Here is a 27,676-nt window from a genome sequence, read left to right as displayed (position 1 = left end):
CAATTATCGTTTAGCATCAGACAAACTCCACGCCTCTTTAATGAAGCTACCAATCGTGTGTTAGTAGTTTCGCGAGCCATTTTCATCCTATCAGTGAACTACTGGACGTGCCACTCAATGGACGAAGATATTAGCTAGCTAATGGCTGCTTCTTGAAATTTCACTAAAATAATTTAAATTGAGAATTTTATATATTTGGGTATGTAATCTGTGTTTATTTATTGTCCATGCATCTAAAATGTGTTTGGCGGGATGGCTGATAAGCAGTACATCGTAGAATCGTCATACAGCAGCTGCAGATAACGCCGGGTCAAAATGGTCCTGTTGTCCTGTTAGCCATGCTATGTAATGTTTCTTGTAGCGTGATAGCTGCTAGATAACTGCCTTTGGCTAGCATTACTTATTTATGGAAAGTAGTAATGAGTAATTTGCAGGAATACGCTTTCTTTTCAGATTACGGTGTAACTGCGTTGGTCTACCAATGAAAACATTATGCTAACGTTAGTAAATGCAACGTTGCTTAACTTGGCGACAATCTGGTTTACACATCCAGCAGTTGTCTATCCATTTGTAGCTAGTTGTTTAGCATTAACATCGCTACCAGTCTCTAAAGATTGGTTTATGCAACTAAATGCTTGTGTGCGCGCATTTGACTGGGCAATAGTTTTAAATTTGGGAAGGTTTTTAATTGAAAATAATGTCCTCTTTATCCTCTATAGTTAATTATTGGATGTTCCGTAGCCGTCATAACTCAAGCACAAACCGTGTCAGCGCCTGCCCGCCGTTGTCAGTAAGTCACTGGATACTTTTTGCATACATTTGGCTATTGTAACCTAGCAAAGCTTAAAGGGTGGTTCATTTTGGAAAAAAATATATCGCTAATTTCCGTTTCAGGCTGTGTTTTCATTGACATCATCCGATGAAAGGAATTTAGATGATTAGATATGTCATGACTTGCCTGCTTTACAATTATGGCATTATGGGGTTTATGTTCTTAAGTAAGCCAGTACGTTACTTAAAGGCCCACTCTGTAATTTCTGTTGCTAATGATTTACGACGAGCTAAAGCACGAATATATAATACAATGGTAATCTATAGGATTACAGATGGAACAGTACAGATGGAAGCATTGAAAATCCGTAAAGTATGCAGAATATTATTGAATATTGAGTAAACCAATCACTGTCCTCCTCTCTAGAAAGCTTACTTTATTTCTGAATGGACATTCTGAAGCTGTAGCTGCAATAGCAGGATCCATGTCGTTTTTGGTAAGTCAATGAGCTTTCCTACAGGGATATGATGTAAGAAGGGTGGCTTTCTACACATCCCTGCAAAAATAAATGGCACATCTAGAACTATGAGGCTAGATATTCCACTCCATTCCTAGACAGTTTAATGTACACAAGGGTCAATTTGACAGGGTGAAGCCTTGGGGATGATGTTCTTAAGGATTTTGTGGTGTGTATTTGGTTCCTCATTTAATGTATTCAAAGAAGGAAAACGGCAAATTTCTGAAATGTTGGTGCACTAATTGTGGGGAGGAGATTGTTTGGAATTTTGCTTGTTTACACTGAAGCACCATCATCCAGTTATGTGCTCTTTCTCATCGTTTCACTTTTCCATCAGCGTTGGGTGTCCGAGAAGCTAAGTGTGGAGAGCTTAAGGGATCTGGAGTTGTTTGGAGGTAAGTGGAAAAGGAAGTTGGATATACACTCTGCTTACACACGTTGATGTTTGCATAGTGCTTGGTAATGCACCATCTTGTTGCAAACGATGATATATTAATGTACCAGTAGTTTAGGGTGTGTTTCGCAGTTTTGTAAATTATGAGGATTCATTGCAAGGAAATCCATGCACCCTGTGCTGATGTGTTGTCATTAATAAGGGAAGTCTTGCAAGAATCTTGGGTGCAACTGGACATGTTGCACAGGCAGTGATGCAAGTGAACCAGTACATGTGTGCCTTGCCATTCATTTGCCAATGTCAGTCCAGGCAGAGCTGGTTCTCGAAGGTAATTCGCAGCACAAAATGGAAGCAGGGTTTCTGTTGGCTGACACATACTGGCCTTTGGCTGGTAAATGTTGGAATTGGCTGAAGTGAGATTTAACCACCATATTGGCCGGCAAAAATACATATTTCTAACAATTCAGCTTTGAGGCTAATGCTGTTTTGTTTTTTATAGAAATATGCCGATAAATGCAGAATGAGGGTTTTTTTGGGCTAATGTGTTCTTGGTGTTCACAACTGCTGCCCTCCTTCAACACGCATACTGTATCTTTTTATTCTGTGCAGAAAGGACGTATGTAATCAGGCATCAGCAAGTGGGCCATTCATTGCCAATGCCAGGAGGTTGCATTCTGTTGGTAGACAATGATGACAACTCCTAAAAATTTGAGCTGACATTTAGCTGGTAGCAAAATTTTAAGTTTGATCTATAGGTCCATATCTTTGTAAGGAAAAGCTGTAAATTCTTGCAAATTTTTATCTACTGTATAAGTATGTTTGTATGTAGGATCTGGTCTCAGAAAACATGCGTCTACTTTCATTTAGAGATAGTCGGTCCTAAAAATGCATCTCCAAAATGAAACACATTTTAATGTAATTTTATTTTTAAATGAGTCGCATGAGAGCACTTTGTCATTGTGTAAAGATGAACACATGATTAATAATGTTAGCTGAGCTATGACCCATGGAAGTTACAACCCACCATCTATTTTGGATCTGTTGAAGTTGCGTCCTTTATCAGCTTTTCTAGAAAGATCTAGCTTTGGAACTCGTCATCAAAATCAAAAAGTGGGTTTTGTTTACAATGCTCCCAACTTTCCTAACCCCATACATCTTTACATGCCTGTAACACAACTATAATCTAAAATGGAGTTCAATTACAGTTGCTAGTATAGCCACTGTGGACTATTCCACATTTCATCGAAGATTCGATAAGAGATCCGGAGTCCATCGAACTCGGGACTATTCGCCTTCCTGGAACCTGCGTAATTATATAAGGCGAGAAGGCAAATTGTCTGCGTTCAATCAGCTCTGGATCTCTTATCGAATCTTTGCGTCTCGCCTACTGCTACCCCCAAAAATGAACCTCCACACACATCAAACGCCTAATTGTAACGGTTGATCAGAAGGGTTTTATAAAGGTTTATTTGGCAGGAACAGTTGCAGTGGTTTGTGGGGATGGGTTTGTACACAGAAATGTAGCCATGTTGCTCATCTTTGTTTCCTCAATTGAAATCCCTACTTTACTGTGAGGGAAAAATGATGGGCTTTGTCACCCTGTGCCTATTGGTTTGTATAAAGATCAAGTGTAAACGCATGGATAAATGCATCAAGGTATTTATTAATGGTAATTCATGAAGGTAATGTAAGATTTTGCATGCTCACTTTTATTATGGAATTTACTTACAATGCCTCATGCTACCAAATGAAAATCACAAATTCTTGGGAGGCTTTAGTTCTATGAGACTATAATACTTAGTAAAAGTACTATGAAAGCATTACACCACAAAATCACAAGAACTGCTGAAGCTGCCTTGTTGAGGATGCTCCTTCATTCAAGGGTGCTGATCTTGGCGAACTAGCAGAATACTGCATTGCAAGTATTCTCATTATGAGAGCCTTCTTCTGTTTGTTTTTGTTGCATTGATATCTTGGGTTCCTCTACCGTAGAGCAAGCTCAGGGGAGCGTTCACAGGAAAGTAAGTGTGGAATTCCTTCAGAATCACCCCCCCCCCCCCTCCCTTTATGTCATCTGCGTGCGTTCTGCGTACATGTACGTTTGGATCCCAGGGCCTCTTGGCTGTGCACGTCAGTGCATGGACACCAGCTTGTCATGCTGTGCGGTTACTGTGAGTCTTGTCCAGCCTCAGCTGCCATCAGGGTTTCATATTGAGGGAGAGCGTGGAGACCACTGACTTCACGTGGGGCTCACAGTTGCCTGTTTAAGCAAATGTGCAGTGAGGACCGGATGTATAACTTGTCTGCTTGAAAGTTGATGTGTACAGAATTTAGCGTTGTGGCAGGAGCGTCTGGAGTGTCTTGGAAATCAATTTGGAAAATGTGTTTAGGGTTGTCTGCTGTGTTTTTACAGCATTGCCCAGAAACCATGCTTAACTTTCTTGTTACTCCCATTGCAAGCGTGTGTGTGTGTGTGTGTGTAAGGACACTGGGAGATAAGCTAATAGACATGCCCAGTACTGCATGACATTACATGTGAAAAAACTGTGAAAATAGCTAGTTAAGTTGTTAAAACTGACACTGAATAATGCAGTATTCTGCTGCTTCTTCACTCAGTCTGTCTGAGTGAGTTATGGAGGAGGTGCCCACAGATGCGGTGCACATGCTTTGCTTGACATGAGTGACCATCTCTTCCAGGTCTCCACCTGTCTGAGAAGTGTTTGTAAGATCACTGTAAAATGGAGACCAGTGGTTCTGGCAGACAGTGCCTTTGTGCCTCTCATAAAATGAATACGTGGGCCAGAAAATATAGAAAAAGTTGATTTGACAGTGGAGCCAGTTGATGTAAACTTTAAGAACTGAAGTATAGACTTGCTTGTTATACCCCATAATTAATACAGTAAGATCAAATGCAGTATGGCTCAGGGAGTCATAGATTTAGCATGTCTTCTTCACTGATAAGAGATTCTTGCCAGTGCTTGCATGAAAATGATTTTGGTTTCACAAAATAGAATAGCCTTGTATTTGCATTTTTGTTATATTATATAAATCCTTAATATTGGGTTCAGGACGTTCCCATGAAATTGGAAATGTTCTTGTAGTCTGCATATACGCTGTCTCCGTTGATATCCTCACGCTGAGCTCTTTTCCCCCCTCTTTGCCTCACTGGAAAGTGACGGGGGACACAAACCACTCATTATACACTTCCTTGTTTTGTCAGTGGAGAGTGGAGAGACCTCCCCTGGTCCATCAAAGGGGGAAGGTGGAACATGGCTGAATACTGATAGTCCTGCATTGCTTGGTGCTGGAGTTGCCCTGCAGAACCACGGCTTCGTTGAATAAAGTGCTGTGCTTGCTTCGCTGGTCACCGCTGAGAGCCTTTGCACAGGGCGTGTCGCAGCATCTCCTGCTCCATGCAGTATGGCAGCTGTTACTAGTCAAACTCCAGACCTCACGAACCCACGTAGCCTTCTAGCCTCATGGTTTCTGACACCTTTTGTTTGCCTCATTTTGTGTTCAAAATTACTGTATGACATTTTGAATTGAATTTTCAGGGTTTGATAAATAACTTGTGGTGTGTTTTAAATGAGGCAGTTTGTACTTTGAGTGGCTGGAGTTTGATGACGAAGCTTTTTGAAAATAAGCGCTTTTTATTTTCACTGTAATTTAATTTGCTAATAGATCAAGACCTGTGGTCTCCAACCCTGTTCCTGGAGATCTACCTTCCTGTAGGTTCATTGCAACCCACATTTGGCACACCTGATTCTACTGATTAGCATCTCAACAGGATCTTTAGCTGTTAAACGAGGTGTGCTTTGCTGAGGTTGGAGTGAAAACCAACAGGACAGTAGATCTCCAGGAACAGGGATGGTGACCCTTGATCAAGACCGATATGTAATTCATCATTACCACCTGTAAGCGATGCATTTTTACGCTAACGTGTAATGGAGTTCCTGGCAATGCTGAAGACATTGTTGGACTGTGACATGTGGTTTCCGGCACTTGGGAACCTTTTCCTATGTTACACCCGAAAGGAATCCACCCCCCACTCTGCATGCGTCCTGCTCTTAGGTGTAAGTAACTGCCTAAAGCACTGAATGTGTGAGAGGTATCAGTACCCCTGTTAGACCCAGTGAACTGCCACCCAAAGCCTGCTGCCCAACAAATATTTACTCCACATGTCGCAATAATTATGGGGGAAAGAGCAATGCCGGCACACAAACCCCTCGGCTCCAAAGTGAATTGGCACCTGACTATGGTCAGCATGTCTGCTGCTAATACTCTGTGTCCCTGTCCTCCCCCACCACCAGCCTTCCACTCAGATCCATGAGGACAGCTGCGAGTCTCTGACCTCCATCCCTCGCCAGGACACTATGGGGAGCTTCCTGCCCGATAGCGCCTCCTATGAGCTCCTCACCGTCATAGGTCAGTACAGGCCCCGGGGCCCCACCGCCAATCATCCTGGAGTCTGGTGTTTTTATTCATTTTGGTTTCACCTTGTAGTAATAAGAGTCGTGTTTTGTATTTGGTTGCATGTCCTTTGCATGCCATGACTTCCTGATTTCTGTGACCTGATCTGTGACATCATCTGAGTCTTGGTATTTTCAGGTTGTCCTACAAGTGATACTAAAACTCTGCATTTGAATGGATCTCAATTGGGATTTGGGCATTAGATTCAGCTGTAAATTATGCGGATTTGTTGGCTAAATGGCTTTAAGTCATCAAGGGTCAAAGGTATCAAATGGACCTCAAACCATCATGCTGCTGCCGGATATGCGGTAGATACTACAATAATGTTTTCTCCTGACAAATTTTCCTGTTGAACGCAATGGAAAAAATTGGACTTTTGATGACTTGATGACAAGCCATTTAGACAACAAATGTGTTCCAGACTATCAGCATAATTTACAGCGGAATCTAGACCCACCCCCCAATTCCCATAGAGACCCATTCGAACGGCACATCAACAGCCTTTATACTTAAAATGTGTATCTTCTATTTCCATTGAAGGCCTTATATGCTCCTATGTGAGCATTGCATTACTCCCAACCAGTGCCAAGGAGTCCCCGCTGTTATCGGCCGTAGTTGGCCGAATATCAGCAGTCCGATTCCTTTGTGCATTCCCTGCTTTAGTCATAACTAACAAAACAGTCTTCTGTTTGCAGGCAGAGGACTGGAGGGCCTGATGACGGTGAACCTTGCGAGATACCGTCCCACAGGGGAACACGCGGCCGTCCGCCGTATTGACCTTGAGTCCTGCACCAACGATATGGTCAACTACCTGCAGGTCAGGGGCATTGTTGCACTGAGGACACATCACTCTAACCCTTTATGAGCAGAAGGAATTCAATCTTGTTTGTGTTGCAGGGTGAGCTCCATGTCTCCAAGCTGTTCCACCACCCCAGCATCCTGCCCTATAAGACCATATTCATTGCGGAGAACGAGCTTTGGGTCATCACCCCCTTCATGGCCTATGGTGAGTGACCTTTCTGACATTTTCACCTTTCTCGTACAGCAGTATGTACACACACCACACAGCATACCCATACCATAGATGTACACACACACACTTGCCTATACACGCATACACACACACACACACATACCCATGGACGCGCACACACACACACACACACACACACACACACACACACACATACACACACACACACATACACGCACACCCATATTGTACACGTACACACACACTCGCCTGTAAACGCACACACATACACGCACACACAGTGGACAGGATACCCATACCATACACGTACACACACACACACACACACACACACGCACACACGTGCACGCACACGCAAACACACACACTGCATGCACACACACCGCACATCCTACCCATATTGTACACGTACAAACACCCTTGCCTGTAAATGCACACGCATACACACGCACCTGCGCACGCACGTACACACACACGCACGTACACACACACGCACGTACACACACACGCACGTACACACACACTCACGTACACACGCGCGCGCACACACACACACACATACACACACACACACACACACACACACACACACACACACACACACACACATACTGTGTACTCACGCTTCCCAGTATACTCACTCTGCTCTCTGTTGCCAGGCTCTGCGAGAGACCTGATCATCACGCACTTCACAGATGGCATGAGTGAACTGGCGATTGCGTACATCCTGCTTGGCGTATTAAAGGCCCTGGAATACATCCACCACATGGGCTACGTACACAGGTGAGGCTCCATACTCAAATCAAAACACTATATTCAACCAAGTGCATCTTCACCTAATATGTGACCCATTTTATGATATTGAAAGAAAGGTCCTTGTAATGGCTGTTCCCTTGAATTGATCTGTAGGCTAGATATATTCTTTTCCAATAGAAATAAAAGCAGACAATCATGGAAAATAATTATTTATCCTATTTTTCCATTGAGTTAAACAGGGAAATTTGTCAGGAGAAACTATTATTTTTGTATCTCCTGCATATGTGGCATCAGCACAGTGGTTTGAGGCTCATTTGATACCTTGGACCCTTGATGACTTAAAGCCATTTAGACAACAAATATGCTCCATACTGTATCAGCATAATTTATCTTAATATAGTCCCACCCCCAGTTCCCATAAAGAACCATTAAAATGCAAAGAGTTTTAGTATCACTTGTAGGACAACCTGAAAATAAGATATCCGGACTCTGATGCACTTTGAGGTCACAGACATCAGGAAGTCATGCAAAGGCTGTGCAACAAAATACTAAACATGACTACTTTCTTTTACGTAATGTTGTTTTGTCCAAAACATTATGGTGCCTTGAAATGGGGGGACTGTATAAACATGGCCATAATTTCAACATGGTGAAATTGAAAAAAATGCCCTTTATTAAAATTTGACAATTTGCACTTTAACTATTTTTTTTCGGTACAAATCTAAAATTGTGGAGATACAGAGGTAAATTAATAAATTATGGGTCTTTGTCCCAAACATTATGGTGGGCACTGTAAGTTCAGAAAAATGTCAGTCAGAGAAGAGCCAGACCCCTGTATTCCACAACCTCAGGACAGCTGACTTCCACCCCTCGCTTTGTCTGCATGTCCTGGTCAGATCTACTGTCTGTTTCTGTCCCTTGGTGGTGGAATGAGCTTCCCACAGCAGTCACAACTGCAGAAACATTGGCCATCGCCTGACACAGACTGCAGGCACACTGCTTCAGACTGCACCGGAACTGCACCCTGACCCTTTCTTGCACTTTTACCTAGTCATAACATCTTTTTTGTTTTGGCTTTCAGCACTTTTGGCCCATTACTGATGTTATGTACTTTAATGCGCTTTTGTGTTGTTTGGCTCTTGTTTGTGTTACTTGTTTGTATAACAGATTGCCTTCCGGACATCGTATTATCATTATTATGATGGTTCACAAGTTCACAGGTTCACTTCTTAGTTGCGCCTGCTGGCCCCATTGACAGTATGTGTTTCCCCCCTCTTGGGAATTACTGCACTTTGATCCCAGATCTGCACTTTTTTGTATTGTCAGTTGATCTGGGTAACAGTGTGATGTAATGGCAGTGAATAGAAAATGCTTTTAAATCAGTAACATTCTGTAATATGTTTATACTGCCTTTGGGGTGTGTGTATATTGCTAACCCTGTTGTAATGGAGGAGGTTAAATGTTGTGAGCTCTGAAGGGTGTGTAAAGGCAGCTGTGTGTTCTCTGGGACAGGAGTGTGAAGGCCAGCCACGTGCTGGTCTCTGCAGACGGCCAGGTGTTCCTGTCAGGACTGCGCAGCATCTTCAGCCTGATCCGGCATGGCCAGCGCACACGTGTGCTCCACAACTTTCCCCCCTACAGCGTTAAAGTGCTGCCCTGGCTCAGCCCTGAGGTCCTGCAGCAGGTACTGCGGCCGTGCCTGGAGGATACACACGCACGCATCAAAACACACACACTCGCATGCAGTTACGCAAACACACACGCACACACTCACACACACTCGCATGCAGTTGCACAAACACACACTCACACACACTCACATGCAGTTACACACACACACACACTCGCATGCAGTTACACAAACACACGCACGCACGCACGCACTCACACACACTCACATGTAGTTAGACACACACACACACACACACACTCGCATGCAGTTACAAATGCGTGCACGCATGAAGACATACACACGTTCTCGCGTGCGCACAGACCTGCATGCGTGCACACTGTTTAGTAGTTCATCACAAATGAAGCAAACTGTCCTCTCTCCCCCCCAGAACCTACAGGGCTATGACTTTCATTCTGACATCTACAGCCTGGGGATCACAGCCTGTGAGCTGGCCAATGGCCACGTCCCTTTCAAGGACATGCATGCCACGCAGGTGAACATATCTTTGCATTTGTGTGTGGTTCCTTTCTTTCCTTTTCCTCGACCTGCTGTAATGGATAAGAGACCCATTTTAAGTGGTCTATGCAAACATTATTTAAGTCTTCTTTTTGTGGATTGTGCTCTTTATTGTTCTCTTATAGCTAGCTCACTGCAGATTTACAATTGTGAACGCAATTTAGTTCCATACTTTGGTGACACCACAAGTCTCTGGAGAGCAGATCTTCTTTCTCACAGTTCATGACACATTTGTTTGTAATAGTCATAGCACAATATGATCAAGTATCCACTGCTTTTTTTGAACAAATACTAACCTTTAGTTGCGTATCCATGGTGCAGTGGTGCCCTCTACAGTTCAGGGTGTGTAAACAAACTTGTACAAATTCTAAAATACACTAATTCAAAATAATTATCTTCCACAGAAATAATTAATTGTATCCACCATTTTCCACCAAAAAGGAGGCGCACCTAAAACACAACAGTGCATTAAATCTCCCGGGGTTCACAGTGAATGGGCATGTGCATTTTTCAGAACGAAAAGCCTAGCTCTTGAAATGCACCTGCACATTTGTTATTGTTATTTAGCTGATGCTTTTATCCAAAGCGACTTACAATTAGTTAGACTAAGCAGGGTACTATCCCTTGTGGCGCAATGTGGGGTTAAGGGCCCAACAGCTATGCAGATCTTACCGGGGCTACGGGGCTTGAACCACCATTCATCTGGGTCCCAGTCATGTACCTTAGCCACTAGGCTACATTTCTGTACCCAATAATAATGAATTGCATCCAACATTTTCCACCAAAAAGGAGGCGCACCTAAAACACCAGTGCATCAAATCTCCCAGGGTTCACAGTAAATGGGCACGTGCGTTTCTCATAATGAAAAGCCTAGCTCTGTCCCGATATGAGCAGGAACCTCCTGTGTGCTAACGCTGCAGATGCTGCTAGAGAAGCTGAACGGCACAGTGCCCTGCCTGCTGGACACCAGCACCATCCCCCCGGAGGAGCTGACCATGAAGCCCTCCTGCTCCGGAGCCGACTCCGGCATCTGCGAGGGCCCGGGGGCCAGCGGGTCCCGCCACACCAACGGGGAGCCGCCCGCCACGGGCCCCCACCCATACAGCCGCACCTTCAGCCCCCACTTCCACGCCTTCGTGGAGCTCTGCTTGCAGAGGGACCCCGAGAAGAGGTACTTCCTGTTGTACGATAGCAGGGTTTCCATCCAACAGTTTTTATTAGAAATGTGAATTTTCGCATAAGAAAACCGCAGTTGAAACGCCTGAAAGAAGGTAAATATAGCACCTAAGGGGGTCATGGCAACTTAAGTCTCATGGGGTAACATTGACTCTAGTGGTAAGAGCAGTCGCCTGGAAGTCGGAAGGTTGCCGGTTTGATCCCACCCTGGGTGTGTAGAACTGTCCCTCAGCAAGACACCTAACCCCCAAATGGTCCTGACGAGCTGGTTGGTGCCTTGCGTGGTTGTTGGTGTGTGAGTGTGTGTATGAATGGGTGAATGAGAAGCATCAATTGTACAGCGCTTTGTATAAAGGTGCTATATAAATGCCAACCATTTATTTCTGCTCCAGAAGCTGGCCCAGTGACCCTCCCCCAGATCTCTGGCTGGCCCCAGCTGGCAGCCGTTTGATTATGTAATCTTGTTGTGCCCTCTTCAGAACTCTCGCAATACAGTAGCTGATGGAAACATGCTGATTTTCATTTTCTATGGCCAAAATTTGTATAACATTTGTGAAACATTTGGATGGAAACTTCACTGTTCACTGTCATTTCTCCTGCTGCTATCACAATCGTTCCTGCCGCTTTCTTTCTTTATCTTTCTGCTGGCTGATGACTGTTACTATTCTTTCATTTATTTATTTTTCGAGTCAAAGAAAAGGCCTGAATGATTTTATCAGTGTCTGGGTGCCACTTCCTCCTAATGGCGAGAATCTTCTGTTATGTTTCCCTTCTCTTGTAGGCCGTCTGCCAATGCGCTCCTTGGACACCCTTTCTTCAAACAGGTAAGTGGTCCCTTGTCTGCCATTACGAAAGACATGGGCAGAATCGACAGGTATCGAGCTTCACTTGGGACTGTCCGAAGTCTAAGCGCTCCGTCTGTCTCCCCCCAGATTAAACGGCGGCCCTCTGAAGCTCTGCCTGAACTGCTTCAGCCTGTGACCGCCATCGCCAGCTTTGACTGCGTTCCGCCGCCCGACTCTCCCACTGGCTTGGCCAGCCTGGAGTCCGGTCTAAGTCTCCTCGAGATGGACGACTGGGACTTCTGACGGCGCTTAGGTTCAAAGGATTGGTCAGTTCCAGGTGCCGTCAGACAACTTTTAGACCGGAAGGACCAATTTACGGACTTGAATGACCTGACTGTGAAATAGATTAGCCTACTGTGGTCTGAGCTGACTGTGGATTGGACACATTGATTTTTAAACTAAGTATTTTATTGCTAACTGAGGATCCTTTGAGGGTTGATTAAAACTAGAGGAGGCCTCCTGTCCTTTCCTTCCCTGTCCTCTCCCATAGCTTCAGGATGCATGTGCTGCGAAGAGCTCAAATTCTCATAGATTCTAAAGTCATGTCGTTGGACATAAAAGACCACGAAGTAGCAGCATGTGCATTCTTGCCTTTACAGCAGTGTTAACACTCGGAAGTGGTGCTGGGAGAGATTACCCATTGGTTCAGAAAGACTCCTTCTCCATGCTTCACAGCTAAATGACAACACACACATCTCTTTGCTTGCCCTGTGCCATTGGGCGGTTGTACTGCAGTTTTTAGTTTATGTTTTAAGTAAGGGTCTGGCCTTTTTCAAAATTATGTTCTGTGGAACTGTTGAAAACTTCTTCAGTTAGAGCGTAAAGTTCAGATCACAGGGGAACAGAAAGTCCTCTTTGCAAAATACAGCCTTGTTATTTTTAAGGTGTTGGTCACAGTGATCTTTTTTGTCTGGTCACAAGGTGAATAAAGGGCAAATGCTAGTCTAAAGCTACCAGTGATTTCTACTGGACTGAACGTGTTCCTCTGCTAGTTTTATTCTTCACATTAATTCCCCCTTTACCACACAAACTACAAAAACTGAAATGAGTCTATTAATGAGGCTGATAAATAAAGTAGCTTGCCAGAACAAGATTACTTGCAGCAAAAACAACATGTCAGAAGAGGCAGCTAGTTTAGCTTAAATTGAACCACCTTACAGACTAGTAACAATGTATTGTGTGTTATCGGCATCTGTGAATCAACCTTTTTATGATGGGGGTACATCAAGTATATGTGAAGGGACAAAATGGTGGAATATACTGGGCTGTGATTTTGTGTTTTATTCTAAAGCTTACAGATGGCAACAGACGGCATAACAAATAGAGCTAATGTAGAACATTTCCCCACATCCTTTCTGTAACATTATAGACAGTACATTTGACTATAGGTAGCTCATTTCTGGATACATGCAACATTTAGGCAGACGGTTCAATAAGTTAAACTGGTCAATAATATAGGCAGCTGTATTTTCATAATGAAAATGTATAAATAGTCACTATTGCCTATTTCTGTCACCTTAAATCTGATCCCCACTCACTTTTTGAGGACAGTATTGGAAATGTTGATCTTCACACTGCACATTGCTGCTCAGCTCGTCATTGTTGGGGTGGAGGTTTGGAAGAACCGACAATGTGTTAAGTGTGCCCATCTTTCAAATAAAAAAAAAATAAAAACCATGTGAATGTCTTCCAATGGGTGTTATGTTTGTTCTAAGTCCTGCCAGGCACTACTAGCATTGTTATTTTTTTAGTTGGCTACATTAGTTAATATTTTTTTTAATAATGTTTGTTTAATTTCAAAGAAAATAGCTTCTGCTTTTTCAAGGCACTACTGGCTCCATATTATCTGAAGCTTCTCCTTTAAAAAAGTTGAACTTGGAGAGGGCATCAAAGATTCTGAGACTATTCGTTTACATGGAGCCATTTATTCCAAGTTTGATCGGATTAACTGGCTGATCAGAATATAAATGCCTCATGTAACCACTCAATCAGAATAAATTTTCCTATTTGGATTGAAATTTTGTTCGGTTTAAAATAGGTAGTCTAAAGCTTTTGACAATCCGTTTTACAGGAGAATGTATGCCATGTAAACCGACTTGGCTACTTTGTTTCCCAGCCGGGGAAATCAGATGTCTCTAGGAGACTCGCTTTCTTCTTTTGGAAACATTAAAGGTACAGTAGGTATGATTTTTGTGTTAAAATATTGTTACAATCCCTTCCTATCATTGACGAAGGCTCATTGACAGGTTGACTCACCCTCTGCCTGTATTTATAATCCTTAAGTTCGGGTTTCAAAATATACAGTTGATGCACCAACACTCTGTACCCGAACATTATACAGCTGTACAATAATTCAAGCTCACTGGTTGAAAATTGGTTCCAATTGCCACAGCTATTATATTAAATATAATAAATATTACAATTGCATTAGCTGTACTGCAGTCCCCTCCAAAATTGGAGCAGCAAGGTCAATTACTTTGTTTTTGCTATACACTGAAGATGATTGAGTTTGAGGTCAAAAGACGGACATGAGATGACAGATCCAAAAAGCTTTCATTTCCTGCCATTTTTATCTTGATTTGTTATACAACTTGGAACATATCACATTTTGTATCAGACCACCCAGTTGTTAGGTGAGCAAAAGTATTGGACTGTGTGATTGACATGAAACATTGTGCGAGCTGTGAGGAAAAACCCAAAAACATCACAAACAAGGGCAGGGGTGAAGGTGTCTCAATCAACCGTCCGAAAAGGCTTAGAGAGCAGCAATATAGAGGCTATACCACAAGATGCAAACCACTCAGAAGGCGTGATTACAATTTGTAAAGCAGTACAGAGATGAGCTACAAAAGTTCCGGAACAATGTTTTAGTAACTGATGAGACGAAGATTAACCTCTACCAAAGTCTGGAGAAAGAATAAAAAGTGGGTGCTCTGATACCAAAGGTGCTATGTAAGTAGTTTAATACATCTAGTTGTAAATACCAGGAAATAAAAGGTGAAATTCTGAACTCTTGTCCATGTTTTTATCTCAACCTCAAATGTATTCACTATATTGTAAATACAAAGGAATTGGCTTTGCTGTTCCAATAGTTTTTGAGGGGACTGTATATCATGAATCCGTATTCTGTTTTATATAGAACCTCTCTCCAAGAATGATACACAAGAACACGCGCATAAACATTAGTAAAATATTACTACAGCATAACGGCAGATAATTACACGGCTAAGTAGTAAGTAAACCTCGTAAACCCCCAATATTGTTGCTGGCAAACCGTGTGCTTCAACTTCTGACGTCATTGTTTGCGTGCGTAATGTGAACGTCGTATCCATGCACGCTTTGCACTGCACACTGCCTTCGTAGCAACCTGGATGTATGGAGGGCACAAACACCGTTCGAAGTTGACCATAACGATTAGCTGTCCAGCTATTGCACTGTAAAGGATCTATTGTTAGCTAGGTTATAGTACTTTGGAATTCAACAATTATTGATATCATTATTTTCCAGGATTCTGAAACCACTGCACTCTCATGTCTACAGTTTGCATCGTTGCCTAGCAACACGAACATGGCCGAAGAACACAGCAGGTAATGGAATTGGGTTTTCGTTCATATTTTAATTGCGAAACATTGTTGAATCGCCTATCACGGGATCTAAGATAAAGAACAGTATGTAACTCTCGTCATTTGATTTATGTTATTAAGGAGCTGCTGCGAAAGTTGTACTAGAACTAGATGTGTAACTAAACTGTGTAATACAGCCTGGAAGTTTCTATGAACAGCTTTTCCAATGTTTTTTGGAAAATTCTAAGTCAGTGTTCGCATTCAAATGTTCGAAAGTTCTAATCACATACAGTGCATTCCGTGAGTACTTAGACAGTGGTACAATTTCTGCTGCTGGCACATTGGATTTGAAATGAAACTATGAATATGGGGTTAAAGACTGTCACCTTTAATTTGGGGGTATTTACATCCATGTGGTATGATCTGTGCTGGAATTACATACATCGTCTCCCCATTTTAGAGGATCAAAAGTAATTGGACACTTGGTTTCTCAGCTGTTTCTGATTTGTCGGGTGTATTCAGTTGCTTCCTTAGTGCAGGTATAACATCATTTTCAGTATCTAGTCATTTCTAGTCTTGATTCTAGGCTTTTGATTGCCTTTTGGAGTCAGTGATTGACGTTTGTTAACATGAGGACCAGAGCAGTGCCAAAGCCAAGGAAGCTATTATGTGGTACAATGCATAGGCCAAACAATAGGCGTACCAAAATAAATGGTTTGGAGCATCATTATGAAGAACAAGAGCACTATTGTCCTATGTCTGTCTGTTTCTCAGACTCATAATGGTTTCCTTGACTTTCATTGGTATAATTGGTTCCTCATGTTGACAAACACCAATAACAGACTCCAAAGGCAATCAAAAGCATAGTATCGAGACTAGATAGTCAAAGCATTCTTACCTGCACTAAGCAAGCGCTTGAATACACCAAATAAATCGAAAACAGCTGAAAAGCCATCTGTCCGATTATTTTTGGTCCCCTAAAATGGGGGGACTATGTACAAAAAGAGATGTAGTTCCTTCTTAGATCACCTGATATGGATGTAAATTCGTGTTTGTCAACATAAGGACCAGACAGTCAAGGAAACCATTATGATGCTGAGAAATAAGAGAAAAACAGTCACATAACAAAGGGTTAAGCAATTTGTAAGTAAGTTTGTCGCTAAGTTTGCAAGCTTTTTAAATTTGTTTTAAAGGGTGTCTAGCAAGTAGTAATGTAGCTACCTATTGGCTTTTAGTTAGCTATGTAAAATAATGAATTTGCTGTTCTTTGCAATTTGTTGCTCTTGTTCGATCACAATATCTAGCCTATATGTTCAGTAATTACTATAATCATCCTGCTAGGGGGCTACATTCATCAAAAATGCCGATAAGTATTTTACCACACATAGCTCCAGGGAGGTTCAGATTCAGACCAATTCAGTATTAATGGTTCTGGGTTAATCATGGTATGACTAATTTAAAGGGTATTTACCAAACAAAATGTAGTTTATATAATAAATCTGTATCTCATCAGGAGTGTAATGATTGAATGTGTGCTACTTTTTACTCTAGCTCAGAGGAGGCTCTGCCTCCTCAGGACTCGCTGCAGATGTCCATCCCGGCTGAGGCTGTTGGGGCCGAGGAGGAAATGGAGGATGAATTGCTCGTGCTGGACCCGGACCATGTCAGTAACAAAACTCAGTTTCCCACTGAGCAATGCGCAAGATCTTTTCAATCACCTTTTTTGGTTGTCTCCTGTACACACCTGTTTGACAGCCCTTTTCCATCTTTACTGTAGCCTCTGATGAGAAGGTTCCAGTCAGTCCTTAAGAGCCACCTGGAAAAACAGCTGGAGGATGTCAACACAGATATGCGTGAGAATGTTCGTAATATATCTTTCGTCTGCTCACTTTTACGGATTCCAAAGTCTTTCAGAGTCATTTTTACGTTTTATACATTTTTTTTTTAAATATATTTTTTGAACATGCCTTCTCAGGGGAAGTGAGAAGCTAGCCTATGTAGAACAACAATTTCCAAATCCAGCAGGTTTAACAGCTAACCCTTGTTTAATGTTAACTGTTAAACCTAACTAACTTCCTTGGAGAGTCACCCACCAAATGGTTCACTGGATTAAACCTCTTGAAAGCCTGAGGATGTCTGACGTAAATATGGAAGGGTCAAATACAGTAGTACCCAAAGAACCACTAGCCAATTAAAACCCACCCACCGATCACGCAGAATTGATTCTATGGATTCTATTCATTTCAAAGCTTACGGCTTTCTAATAATTGATCAGAGTGACTGCTCTCACACTGTTGAAGGTATTTACTCATGATGTACCTTAATGGATTTCTCCCGAGGTTAGCTCTTGAGCTTTTTTGCTTTCACAGCGGGTCATGGAGCGAGCTGAGGGAAAGTCGCGTGAGGAGCTGGGTGTGGAGGTGTACTCTGTGCAACATGAGCTGGCCAGGCTGCAGACTAACCTGGACAACCAGCATGACGCCGATGTGCAGATGGCCGCCCAGCGGCATCAGGCTCAGGAGCAGCTAGAGGCTGTACGCAGCCAGTACCAAGCTACCGTCAACCAGACCAGGCAGCAGAGAACGTGCGGTAAGGGACTGGTGCGGAACTGGGGATTTAAGCTAACAGACAAACTTAAAGGTGCAATAGGTAATTTCGATCTTCTAACAGTCAAGAGAGGAATTGCAGCAACAAACACGCTTAAATCACAACACTGTTTATCCCACCCCTTCTCTGTGAACGCACTGATGTTGAAACACCATTGGCTGAGGCAATTAGAACCATTTTTCAACCGATGAGCTTGAATTATTGTACAGCTATACAATGTTTTGGTAAAGCATGCCGGCCCGTTAACTGGATATTTTGAAACTTGAATTTAAGGACTATAAAAACAGGCAGAGAGTGAGTCAATGTCAGTGAGCCTGTTCATCGGAAGGGATCGGAAGGGATTTACAATTGTCTTGTAACAATGTTTCAACACCAAAATCTTACATATTGTAACTTTAAAGCAAAAACTGTGAATTGAGAAACATGGATTGGTCCTTATTTTAGAATATGGATTAAGTGAGACAACTTTCTAGGACTATGCGCATACAAATGGCCAATGATGAAACCAAATAAAAATCTTCCTTCCTTTTCATTCTTTGGTTTTCATACCAGTAGTTCTCGGTGGTCTTTGCAAATCTTAATAAAAATATCGCAGACATCCACTGAAATGTAATCATATAATCCTGTGGTGGATATTAGTCAGAAGATAATTACATCTCTGGCCTCATCCATGTTGCTCTTCCTGTCTGTGCCCGCAGAGACCCAGCTGCAGACTGAGGTCGACAACCTGGTGCTGCGTCTCTTCTACATGCAAGGAGTGAACAGGGACCTACAGTCTGACATCAGTGTTGTGAAGAACGCCTCCAGCAAGGCCCAAACTGAGAAGGCTCGGGCGGCGGAGGAGAAGAACGCGCAGGTAGCGTAGCGCAGCGCAGCGTTTGGTCGACCGTATGCCTGTAATGTAATCCAATATAAGATGGAGGTGGAGTGAGTGCGTGAGGTGTCGGCATCCGCTCTGCCCTTTCTCCGAAGGCAGGTAAAGAGTCTGAATATGTGTCCTGTACCTCGTGACCCTTTCAGGACCTGTACGTGGAGCGTTTGACCAAACAAGTGGAGAGACTGACGGAGCAGATCGGGCTCTACAAAGCTCAGACCGATGAGCAATCTGCAGAGAGCCAGGTGGCCAAGGAGGCCCTCGCAGAGGTAGGCCTCAGTCAGTGTGAGGATCACTCGAGCTGTAGAAGCACATACAGGATATGAATGTGGGTAGAGGGTAATCTCTCGCTGCTGTTTGCGCCAGGCTCAGATGGAGATGGACTCGGTGTTAGTGGAGCAGAAGCAGCTCCTGCAGCACTGGAACAGCAGTCTGTTCGGAATGCGCCGCCGCGATGAGGCGTACGCTGCCATGCAGGAGGCGCTGAGGTGAGACCCCCACCACTCTACTGCCCCCCATACTACTCTACTGCTCTCTGTACCACTGTACTGCCCCCCATACGACTCTACTGCCCCCCACCACTCTACTGCCCTCTGTACCACTCTACTGCCCCCCATACTACTCTACTGCCCTCTGTACCACTCTACTGTCCCCCATATCACTCTACTGCCCTCTGTACCACTGTACTGCCCCCCATACTACTCTACTGCCCCCCATACCACTCTACTGCCCTCTGTACCACTCTACTGCCCTCTGTATTACTCTACTGCCCCTCATACCATTCTACTGCCCTCTGTACCACTCTAATGCCCTCTGTACCACTCTACTGCCCCCCCATATCACTCTACTGCCCTCTGTACCACTTTACTGCCCTCTCTACTACTCTACTGCCCTCTGTACCACTCTACTGCCCCCCATGCTACTCTACTGCCGTCTGTACCACTCTACTGCCCCCCATATCACTCTACTGTCCTCTGTACCACTCTACTGCCCTCTGTACTACTCTACTGCCCTCTGTACCACTCTACTGCCCCCCATATGACTCTACTGCCCTCTGTACCACTCTACTGCCCTCTGTACTACTCTACTGCCCTCTGTACCACTCTACTGCCCCCCATATCACTCTACTGCCCCCCACCACTGTACTGCCCTCTGTACCACTCTACTGCCCTCTGTACTACTCGACTGCCCTCTATACTACTCTACTGCCCTCTATATCACTCTACAGCCCTCTACCACTCTACTGCCCTCTGTACCAGTCTACTGTCCTCTATATCACTCTACTGCCTTCCATACTACTCTACTCTACTGCCCTCCATTCATCTCCATTGCCCTCCACTGTGTTGCATAACACTGTACAACACATAATTGTGTCACTTTACTGGACACTGCTGTACATACCAGCAGAATTCACAGGTCAATAAGCACACATTGAAAGGTGTGCACTCTGTTTGACGCTGCATACATAATCTCTTTTCACAACATTATATGAGGATTTGAAAATACAAGAAAGTCTCTATTCTGTCCACGGCCTGGCTGTATCCCCCCCGTACAGCACGGTGCGAAACCAGGTGCGGACGCTGGACACAGAGATCGATTGCTTCAAGAAGTCGATCGCAGGCGAAGAGGAGCGCAACGAGCGGCTAACCATGCTGCTGAACCGCTCCCAGCTGGACTGCGAGACATCACGCAAGCTGATGGCGCAGAGCCAGACCAAGCAGGAGGTGCTGCAGACCCAGTACAGCACCTACACGCGCATGCTGCAAGAGAGCGAGCAGATGCTGGGCCGCGTGACCGGGGTGAGGACGCGTCCCTGTGTGACTGTGACACACGTCGTATGGGTCTTGGGCCACCTTTCCATTTATCAATGAGTGAACATTTATCAATGAGTGAACATTTATCACTGAGTGAACATTTATCGATGAGTGAACATTTATCAATGAGTGAACTAAGTACTAGTGATAAGGCTGATGCCTCTGAAATTCCAAAGGATACATTGTACAAATGAGCCTTATGTGTCACAGGACTAGTGTAACCAGTATTTTAATATTTTTAAATAGCACAGTGCAAAAACCAAATAACCAAATACGTCTCAACATGTATTTTACTCTTATATTTAGACTACTTATTCTATTACTTTTTTGCTAAATAAGACAAAAATATTGCCAATAAGCTAAGACATTTTAAGTTGCCAATGGGCTAAGAAAAGTTCACTTGTCAAGCAAAGAGTAACTTAGAAGTTGCTAAGTTTTTCTACTTGATAGAAGAAAAAAGAATAAGACTCATTACAAGGCTAAAACACTTTTTGAGACTGTTGTTGGCAGTGCAGTGTTACTGCGGTGTAATGACAGTGTGCTGTTGCTGCTGTTTTCTGTGCAGGATTGCGCAGCACGGCAGGGTGAGCTCCACACACTCAGGAAAGAGATGGAGAAGGAGGCCTCCGTTCGCCAGGAGCTGGAGAACAAGACGATGACGAAGATGCACGAGCATCTGACGCACGACCAGGGAGCCAAGTACTCCCGCAGGCTGATGGAGGAAATGGCCGCTCACAGGACCGACAGGGTGAGCGTCTCCAAAAGGGCAGGCTGCGTCCCCGAGGCAGCATGTAGCCTCGTGGCTAAGATGCATGACTGGGACCCGGAAGGTTGGTGGTTCAAGCCCCGGTATAGCTGTTTGGGCCCAGCCCCACATGTGCTTAACCCCACATTACGCCCTTTCAGACCCTGCGCACATTACAGTGTACACCACTTGTTTGCCCCTTTTTTCAAATGCTTTGTGACATTTTTCAGTGCATTAATCTATTAAAAAAACATTTAATCTTACATGTTCGGACCTAGCCTCCACTAGAATGTACAGACAAATAATCATTAAAGATTTGTAATAAAGTTTTTTTGATTGAATCTCATTTCCGGATGCATGTGGGATGGGGAAAATGCATAGTTTTCTTTTTCCCACCCCGGAACATAATTCAGTTCTAAAGGGATTAACCTAATGAACTGTAAGTCATTTTGGATAAAATCATCACCTAAGTCATGTAGTGTAATGCAAAAGCTGCTTGCAGAAAGACAGAAAATGTTCTGCATGAACACTTGAGGGATTGGGACAAAAACACCTGGTGGTTCTGAATGTGTTCTGCAGCCCGGCACTCTGAAAGTGTCGGTAACGTTGTGCGTGTCCCCGTGTAGGATCTGCAGCTGTCACAGTTGGAGAACGAGGTGGCCCAGGTGATGCTGGGGAGCACGGAGGTGACCCTGCACCTGGAGTCACTCAGGCGGGTCCTGGCTGAGCTGGGGAAGCAGATAGACCTGAAGCACAAGCAGATGTCCGACAACGAGGCCGAGATGAAGAGGCAGATGACCGTCATGGAGCGCAAGCAGGACGCCATCAGCATCTGCAATAAGAAGATCGAGCAGATCCGTGCTGAAACTGGGGTGAGCGGTGCAATGGTAGTCTAGACTTAAATTAAACTCAGGTGGCACGGTCAGCTCAGGGTTAGCTACATCTCTGTTTCCAGCACCAGACCTGGGTCAATTAGGCAATTGTTTTGGATTCAAATGCTTTTCTACACTTTACTGAGCTTGTCTGGTGTATTGTGTAGAAGCATTGTATAACTAAATCTCATAGGGGAAATACCTCTATTATTGGAACCTGTGAAATACTCTCAAAAAGTGAACCCCCCCCCGCATTCTGGCTCTCTTGGATTGATCAGTTGCATCAGACAAGATCAACTGAGCACACAAAAGTATTTGAATCCAAAACAATTACGTAATTGACCCAGGTCTGTCCAACACTCTGCTAAGCTGTGTGGTTTCATGTTACAAAATATTTATGTTGCATGCTGGCTATCACTCTGAGAATCAGTTCTGAGTATCAACTGTGCTCAGCTGACACCTTAGGCTTCCATTAGGAGCAAAAATATTTGTAATATACATTTCTGCAACCATGAGAGAAAGGTTGGCATACAGCACTGTCTCCTGAGGAATTAATATTTTATGTAGCCCAACTTGTAACAGTCATCCAGATGACTGCATAAAAGGAGACATGCTGAATCCATTTTTCTTGGGATCGCTCATCCTTGGTCAACAGCTGTGGCTGTGCATGCCTTTGCTGTAATGTCATATTTCATAGTTTGTGTGTGTGTCTGTGTGTGTGTGTGTGTGTGTGTGTGTGTGTGTGTGTCTGTCTGTGTGTGTGTGTGTGTGTGTGTGTGTGTGTGTGTGTGTGTGTGAACAGCACAAGGACCTGAGTGTCCTGGAGATCCGTATGAACAAGTTGAGCAAGGAGCTGGAGGAGGTGGGCACAGAGATGAAGGAGCAGCAGCAGCACTGGCTGAGGCAGCAGGAGGAGCTGGTGAGGCTGAACCAGGAGCGGCAGGCCCAGGGAGGCGATGTGCTCGCCCTGCAGACGCAGCTCACCATCCTGCAGCAGAAGAAGCTGCGACGGGAAGGTCCGTACCGACTCCGCACCGCACCCATACTGAGCACTGTGGGTAGCATGGGGCCACACCGCACACATACTGAGCACTGTGGGTAGCATGGGTCCACACCGCACCCATACTGAGCACTGCGGGTAGCATGGGGCCACACCGCACCCATACTGAGCACTGCGGGTAGCATGGGGCCACACCGCACACATACTGAGCACTGCGGGTAGCATGGGTCCACACCGCACACATACTGAGCACTGCGGGTAGCATGGCGCCACCAGACCTGGGTCACAATTACATTACTGTTTTGGATTCAAGTACTTTTCTACACTTTACCGAACTTGTCCGGTGTATTGGAACCTATGAAATACTCTCAAAAAGTACAAGCCCCACCTTACATTACATTAGTTATTTAGCTGATGGCTTTTTATCCTAAGCGACATACAGTTGATTAAACTACACAGTGGACAATCCCGTCTCAGCAATGTGTGGTTAAGGGCCTTGCTCAAGGGCCCAACAGCTGAATGGATCTTAGAATGGCTACACTAGAATGAACCACCAACCTTACTGGTCCTGTACCTAAGCCACTAGGCTACATGCCTTCTGGTCCTCTTGGTTGGCTCAATTGCTCCAGGCAAGATCAATTGCACAGAAAAGTATTTGAATCCAAACCAATCACGTGATTGACCCAAGTCTGGTTGCTACACACGCATGGTGTCTGTCAGCATGCCAGCTTGTGAGGACTTGCGTGTGACTACCCACTGTTCAGCATGTGTGTCTTTGGGTTTGTTCAGGCCCATGTGTGTATTTCTGTGTGCATTCCTGTGTTTGTGTGGCTCTTCTCAAACTTCTGTGTGTGCTACGCGCAGGTGAGATCCAGCAGGAGAATCAAGAGCTGGCAGAGGTGGAAAGGAACATGAAGAACTTGATGCTGGACTTGGTGAAGCTCAACAATTTAGTGAATAAGAACAGCCAGCAGCACGAGGCTCTGGAACAGAGCAACTCCTTGATGGAGAACGACTTCCTGCAAAGACTCAAGGTCAGCCTGAGACCATATGCGGTAGTACTGTGGTCCGGCGGACTCTCAGTCGTGTTCCCTCTTATACTGTCGGATTCAGGAGGCCCTGTCTGGGTTCAGTGTGTGGAGGATACATGCCTACTGGGTGTCTTGCATTTATGTATGTGTGTGTCTGTGTGTGTTCTGCAGGAGGCTGAACGGGAATCCATCAAAATACAGATGAAGCATGAGGACATTCAGGAGGAGAAAGAGAGACTGCTCAGCTTCCTGGTGGAGACAGAGTGAGTCACTGCGACTATAACAACATCCTGGCGCTGCTGTGTGTCAGTTTGAAGTGTGTGTCCATGCATGTGTGTATGCAGAAATGTGTGTGCGTGTATGTTTGTGTTCATACGCACCCGTGTCTGTCAGGAGGCAGATCATGTTGTGGGAGAAGAAGACTCAGTTGGCAAAGGAGTCCCGGATGGCTGTGGACTCGGAGATTGGGCAGGGAGACATACGAAGCATGAAGGCTGAGATTCACCGCATGGAGGTCAGTCTCCTGCACATACAGTGCAGTCCGGACGTATTTGGACAGTGACACAATTGCTGTTGTTTCGGCTCTGAACTCTTGCACATTAGATTTGAAATGAAGTCAGAAACCATAAGCCATTGGTCCCAAATGTTATGACACCCTGAATAAACTATGTATAAAAAGGGCTCTCATTTCTACACAGATCACCCGATATGGATGTAAGAAATGTAGAAATTATTAAATACCAAACACAAACTTTCAAAGTACTTACGGACTGCACTGTATATTACCAAGAAAAAACACAAAAGTAAAAGAAAGGAAACTATATGTATATGCAGTGGCGGGGCGTGCAGGGGCGTGTTTTCTCTTTCCGGTGACAGATTTTTGCCACACTGGTAGGCAGCTGCTAAATACCCAGTGGGGAGCACTCCCCTGGGCTGGCCTGCCTGCCTTCATCGTTAACTTATAGAGCATAACATTTGTAGCTACAGCAACTTAAATGGCTAACTGGTTTATAAAAGCACAATACCGGCTACTGTGCGCTGCCAAGGTTTAACCAGTTAACTTATAAATTAACGTATCCATTCCCGAATTACACAACCAAATCGAGACTGAACAAAATGTAGCTGTGGGGCCGACAGCCAGCTCTGTGACACACACACACACATTCAGTTGCGCTTGTTTACCTGCGTATGCGTGCAGGTGCGGTATGGCCAGTTGATGAAGCAGCAGGGCCGTCTGCTGAATGAGATGGAGGCCATGGTGGCCCGGCGGGGGACCATCGAGACGCAGGCCAAGGCCCAGGCCCGAGCCGACCGGAGGCAGCCCACGCACACGGACTTCCGCAGCGTACTGCAAGGCCTGCGCAGAAAGATTCAGGACACGCAGAAGGTAGGATAGCCTCTTCAGCTCACTCCTGACCCACACCCACTGACACTCCCACTGCCCCACAACCCGCTCACTCAGTCTTGGCCAGACCTGGGTCAAATATGTAATTGTTTATGATTCAAATACTTTTCTACGCTTTCCTGACCTTGCCTGGTGTAGTGGAACCTCTGAAACGCTCTCAAAAAGTGCAAACCCTGCATTGTGCTCCTCTTAGTTGGATCAAATGCACCAAACAAGATCAGTCGAGCACAGAAATGTATTTGAATCCAAAATATTTACATATTCGACCCAGGTCTGGTTGCTCCACAACCCATTTGCTTATTAATATTCAATAGGGCTGAGAGCCAAACAGGGCTTGTGTCCTCTTGAGACATAGTGATGCAGTGGATAGCACTATCACAGCTGGGGCCTTTCTGTGTGGAGTCTGTATGTTCTCCATCTCCAGGTACTCTGGTTTCTTCCCACAGTCCTGAGACATGAAGGTTCAGCTAATTTGGAGTGTCTAAATTTCCCATAGATATCACTGCGTGAGTGAGTGTGCTTTGTCATGCTTTGTCATGGATTAGCAGTCCAGTCCGGGGTGTATTCCTGCCTCTTGCCCACTGCTTGCAACACAACCCTGACCAGGAATAAGTGGGTTAGATAATGGATGGGTGGTTGGATGTTGATAATTGCACACACATTTCCAGTACTGTAAATTGTATAATTTTGGGTGAATGTGAGCATGTGCTAGAATGCCTCGTGGTTGTGTGTGTTGCCAGCAAGTAAAAGAGTCGGAAGGTGTGGTGGCAGAGCTGCAAGAGGCCCAGCAGTCCCTGAGCAGCAGCCTGAGGGAGAAGCAGCAGCACCTCGATGAGCTGCAGAGTGCCAGCGCAGTCAGGACTGCTGATCTGCGCAGTTTGCAGGATTCAAAAGAGAGGGTCCGTACACTGCTCGCCGAAAAAGCATTACAATGCCCTACAATGACACAATCTCATTCCTACTGAGAGTCTCATTCCTACACTGAGAGACGCACACGGACACATCCGTTCAATGTCGAACAGTGGTCTCCAACCCTGGTCCTGGAGAGCTATTGGGTCTGCTGCTGTTTGTTTTCACCTTAAAATCAGCACCTTGTTGAGACACAGGTAACCAGGTGCGGTGAGTTCACTGTGTAATCAACTTCTCTAATCGATTCATGAAGTGCAGAGTAACAACAAAAACCAGTAGACCCGGCAGCTCTCCAGACCAGGGTTGGAGACGTAGCACAAACACACTGACATACAGTCTCGATGTGGGAGAGACAATTTGGAGACAAATCAACTCCCTCGATTACCTTCAATGTGTTATGAGTACTAATTGCATGACCTCTCTCTCATTCTTTCTAATTATCTCTCGCCTCGATGTGTGAATCTGCGCCTCTTTCTGGTCTCCGTGTCACAGAACCTGACCAGGCTGATAGCCCTGCAGGCCCGGGCCAAGCAGCTGCAGGTGGTGCGAGAGGGGCGATACACCTTCATCAGTGTCAGCGAGTCTGCTCTGGAGCCTGCCAAACAGCGTCTGGAGGAGCGTCTGCACACCGTCAGCACCATCCTGCACCGCGTGTGCCAGGAGTCCCCCCACCACGAGGGGGCGCTGCGCCACCTCTCCCTCACCCTCGCCAACCGCCTCGAGAACCAACAGGAGACGGCATGA

The 27,676-nt window shown here is 44.8% G+C and overlaps 2 protein-coding genes across 3 annotated transcripts; both read left to right on the top strand.

Moving 5' to 3' along the window:
• The first annotated feature begins 77 nt into the window (after nucleotides 1-77).
• On the top strand, nucleotides 78-13,789 carry strada (STE20 related adaptor alpha). Of its 2 annotated transcripts, XM_061232581.1 has the most exons (14): nucleotides 78-199; nucleotides 720-790; nucleotides 1,199-1,268; nucleotides 1,627-1,684; nucleotides 3,676-3,704; nucleotides 5,994-6,108; nucleotides 6,849-6,970; nucleotides 7,051-7,159; nucleotides 7,807-7,930; nucleotides 9,416-9,587; nucleotides 9,964-10,068; nucleotides 11,012-11,262; nucleotides 12,049-12,091; nucleotides 12,200-13,789. In XM_061232581.1, the coding sequence occupies exons 3-14, from the start codon at nucleotides 1,257-1,259 to the stop codon at nucleotides 12,353-12,355; spliced, it is 1,296 nt and encodes a 431-aa protein (XP_061088565.1). In that variant the 5' UTR covers nucleotides 78-199; nucleotides 720-790; nucleotides 1,199-1,256; the 3' UTR covers nucleotides 12,356-13,789. The 2 variants fall into 2 exon arrangements, with proteins under 2 accessions (XP_061088565.1, XP_061088566.1); XM_061232582.1 differs by lacking the exon at nucleotides 3,676-3,704.
• A 1,890-nt stretch (nucleotides 13,790-15,679) lies between these two features.
• Nucleotides 15,680-27,676, top strand: ccdc40 (coiled-coil domain containing 40). The gene is made up of 17 exons (XM_061230443.1): nucleotides 15,680-15,699; nucleotides 17,227-17,338; nucleotides 17,453-17,536; nucleotides 18,045-18,264; nucleotides 18,981-19,138; nucleotides 19,303-19,425; nucleotides 19,523-19,644; nucleotides 20,712-20,955; nucleotides 21,536-21,718; nucleotides 22,342-22,587; nucleotides 23,390-23,603; nucleotides 24,452-24,621; nucleotides 24,790-24,881; nucleotides 25,012-25,132; nucleotides 25,817-26,005; nucleotides 26,764-26,922; nucleotides 27,425-27,676. The coding sequence occupies exons 1-17, from the start codon at nucleotides 15,680-15,682 to the stop codon at nucleotides 27,674-27,676; spliced, it is 2,709 nt and encodes a 902-aa protein (XP_061086427.1).

This window comes from Conger conger, chromosome 2, assembly GCF_963514075.1.
Source record: "Conger conger chromosome 2, fConCon1.1, whole genome shotgun sequence".
In the NCBI taxonomy this organism is placed as follows: Eukaryota; Metazoa; Chordata; class Actinopteri; order Anguilliformes; family Congridae; genus Conger; species Conger conger.
The sequence above is the reverse complement of the archived record's forward strand: the minus strand, read 5'-3'. Positions and strand labels throughout refer to the sequence as shown.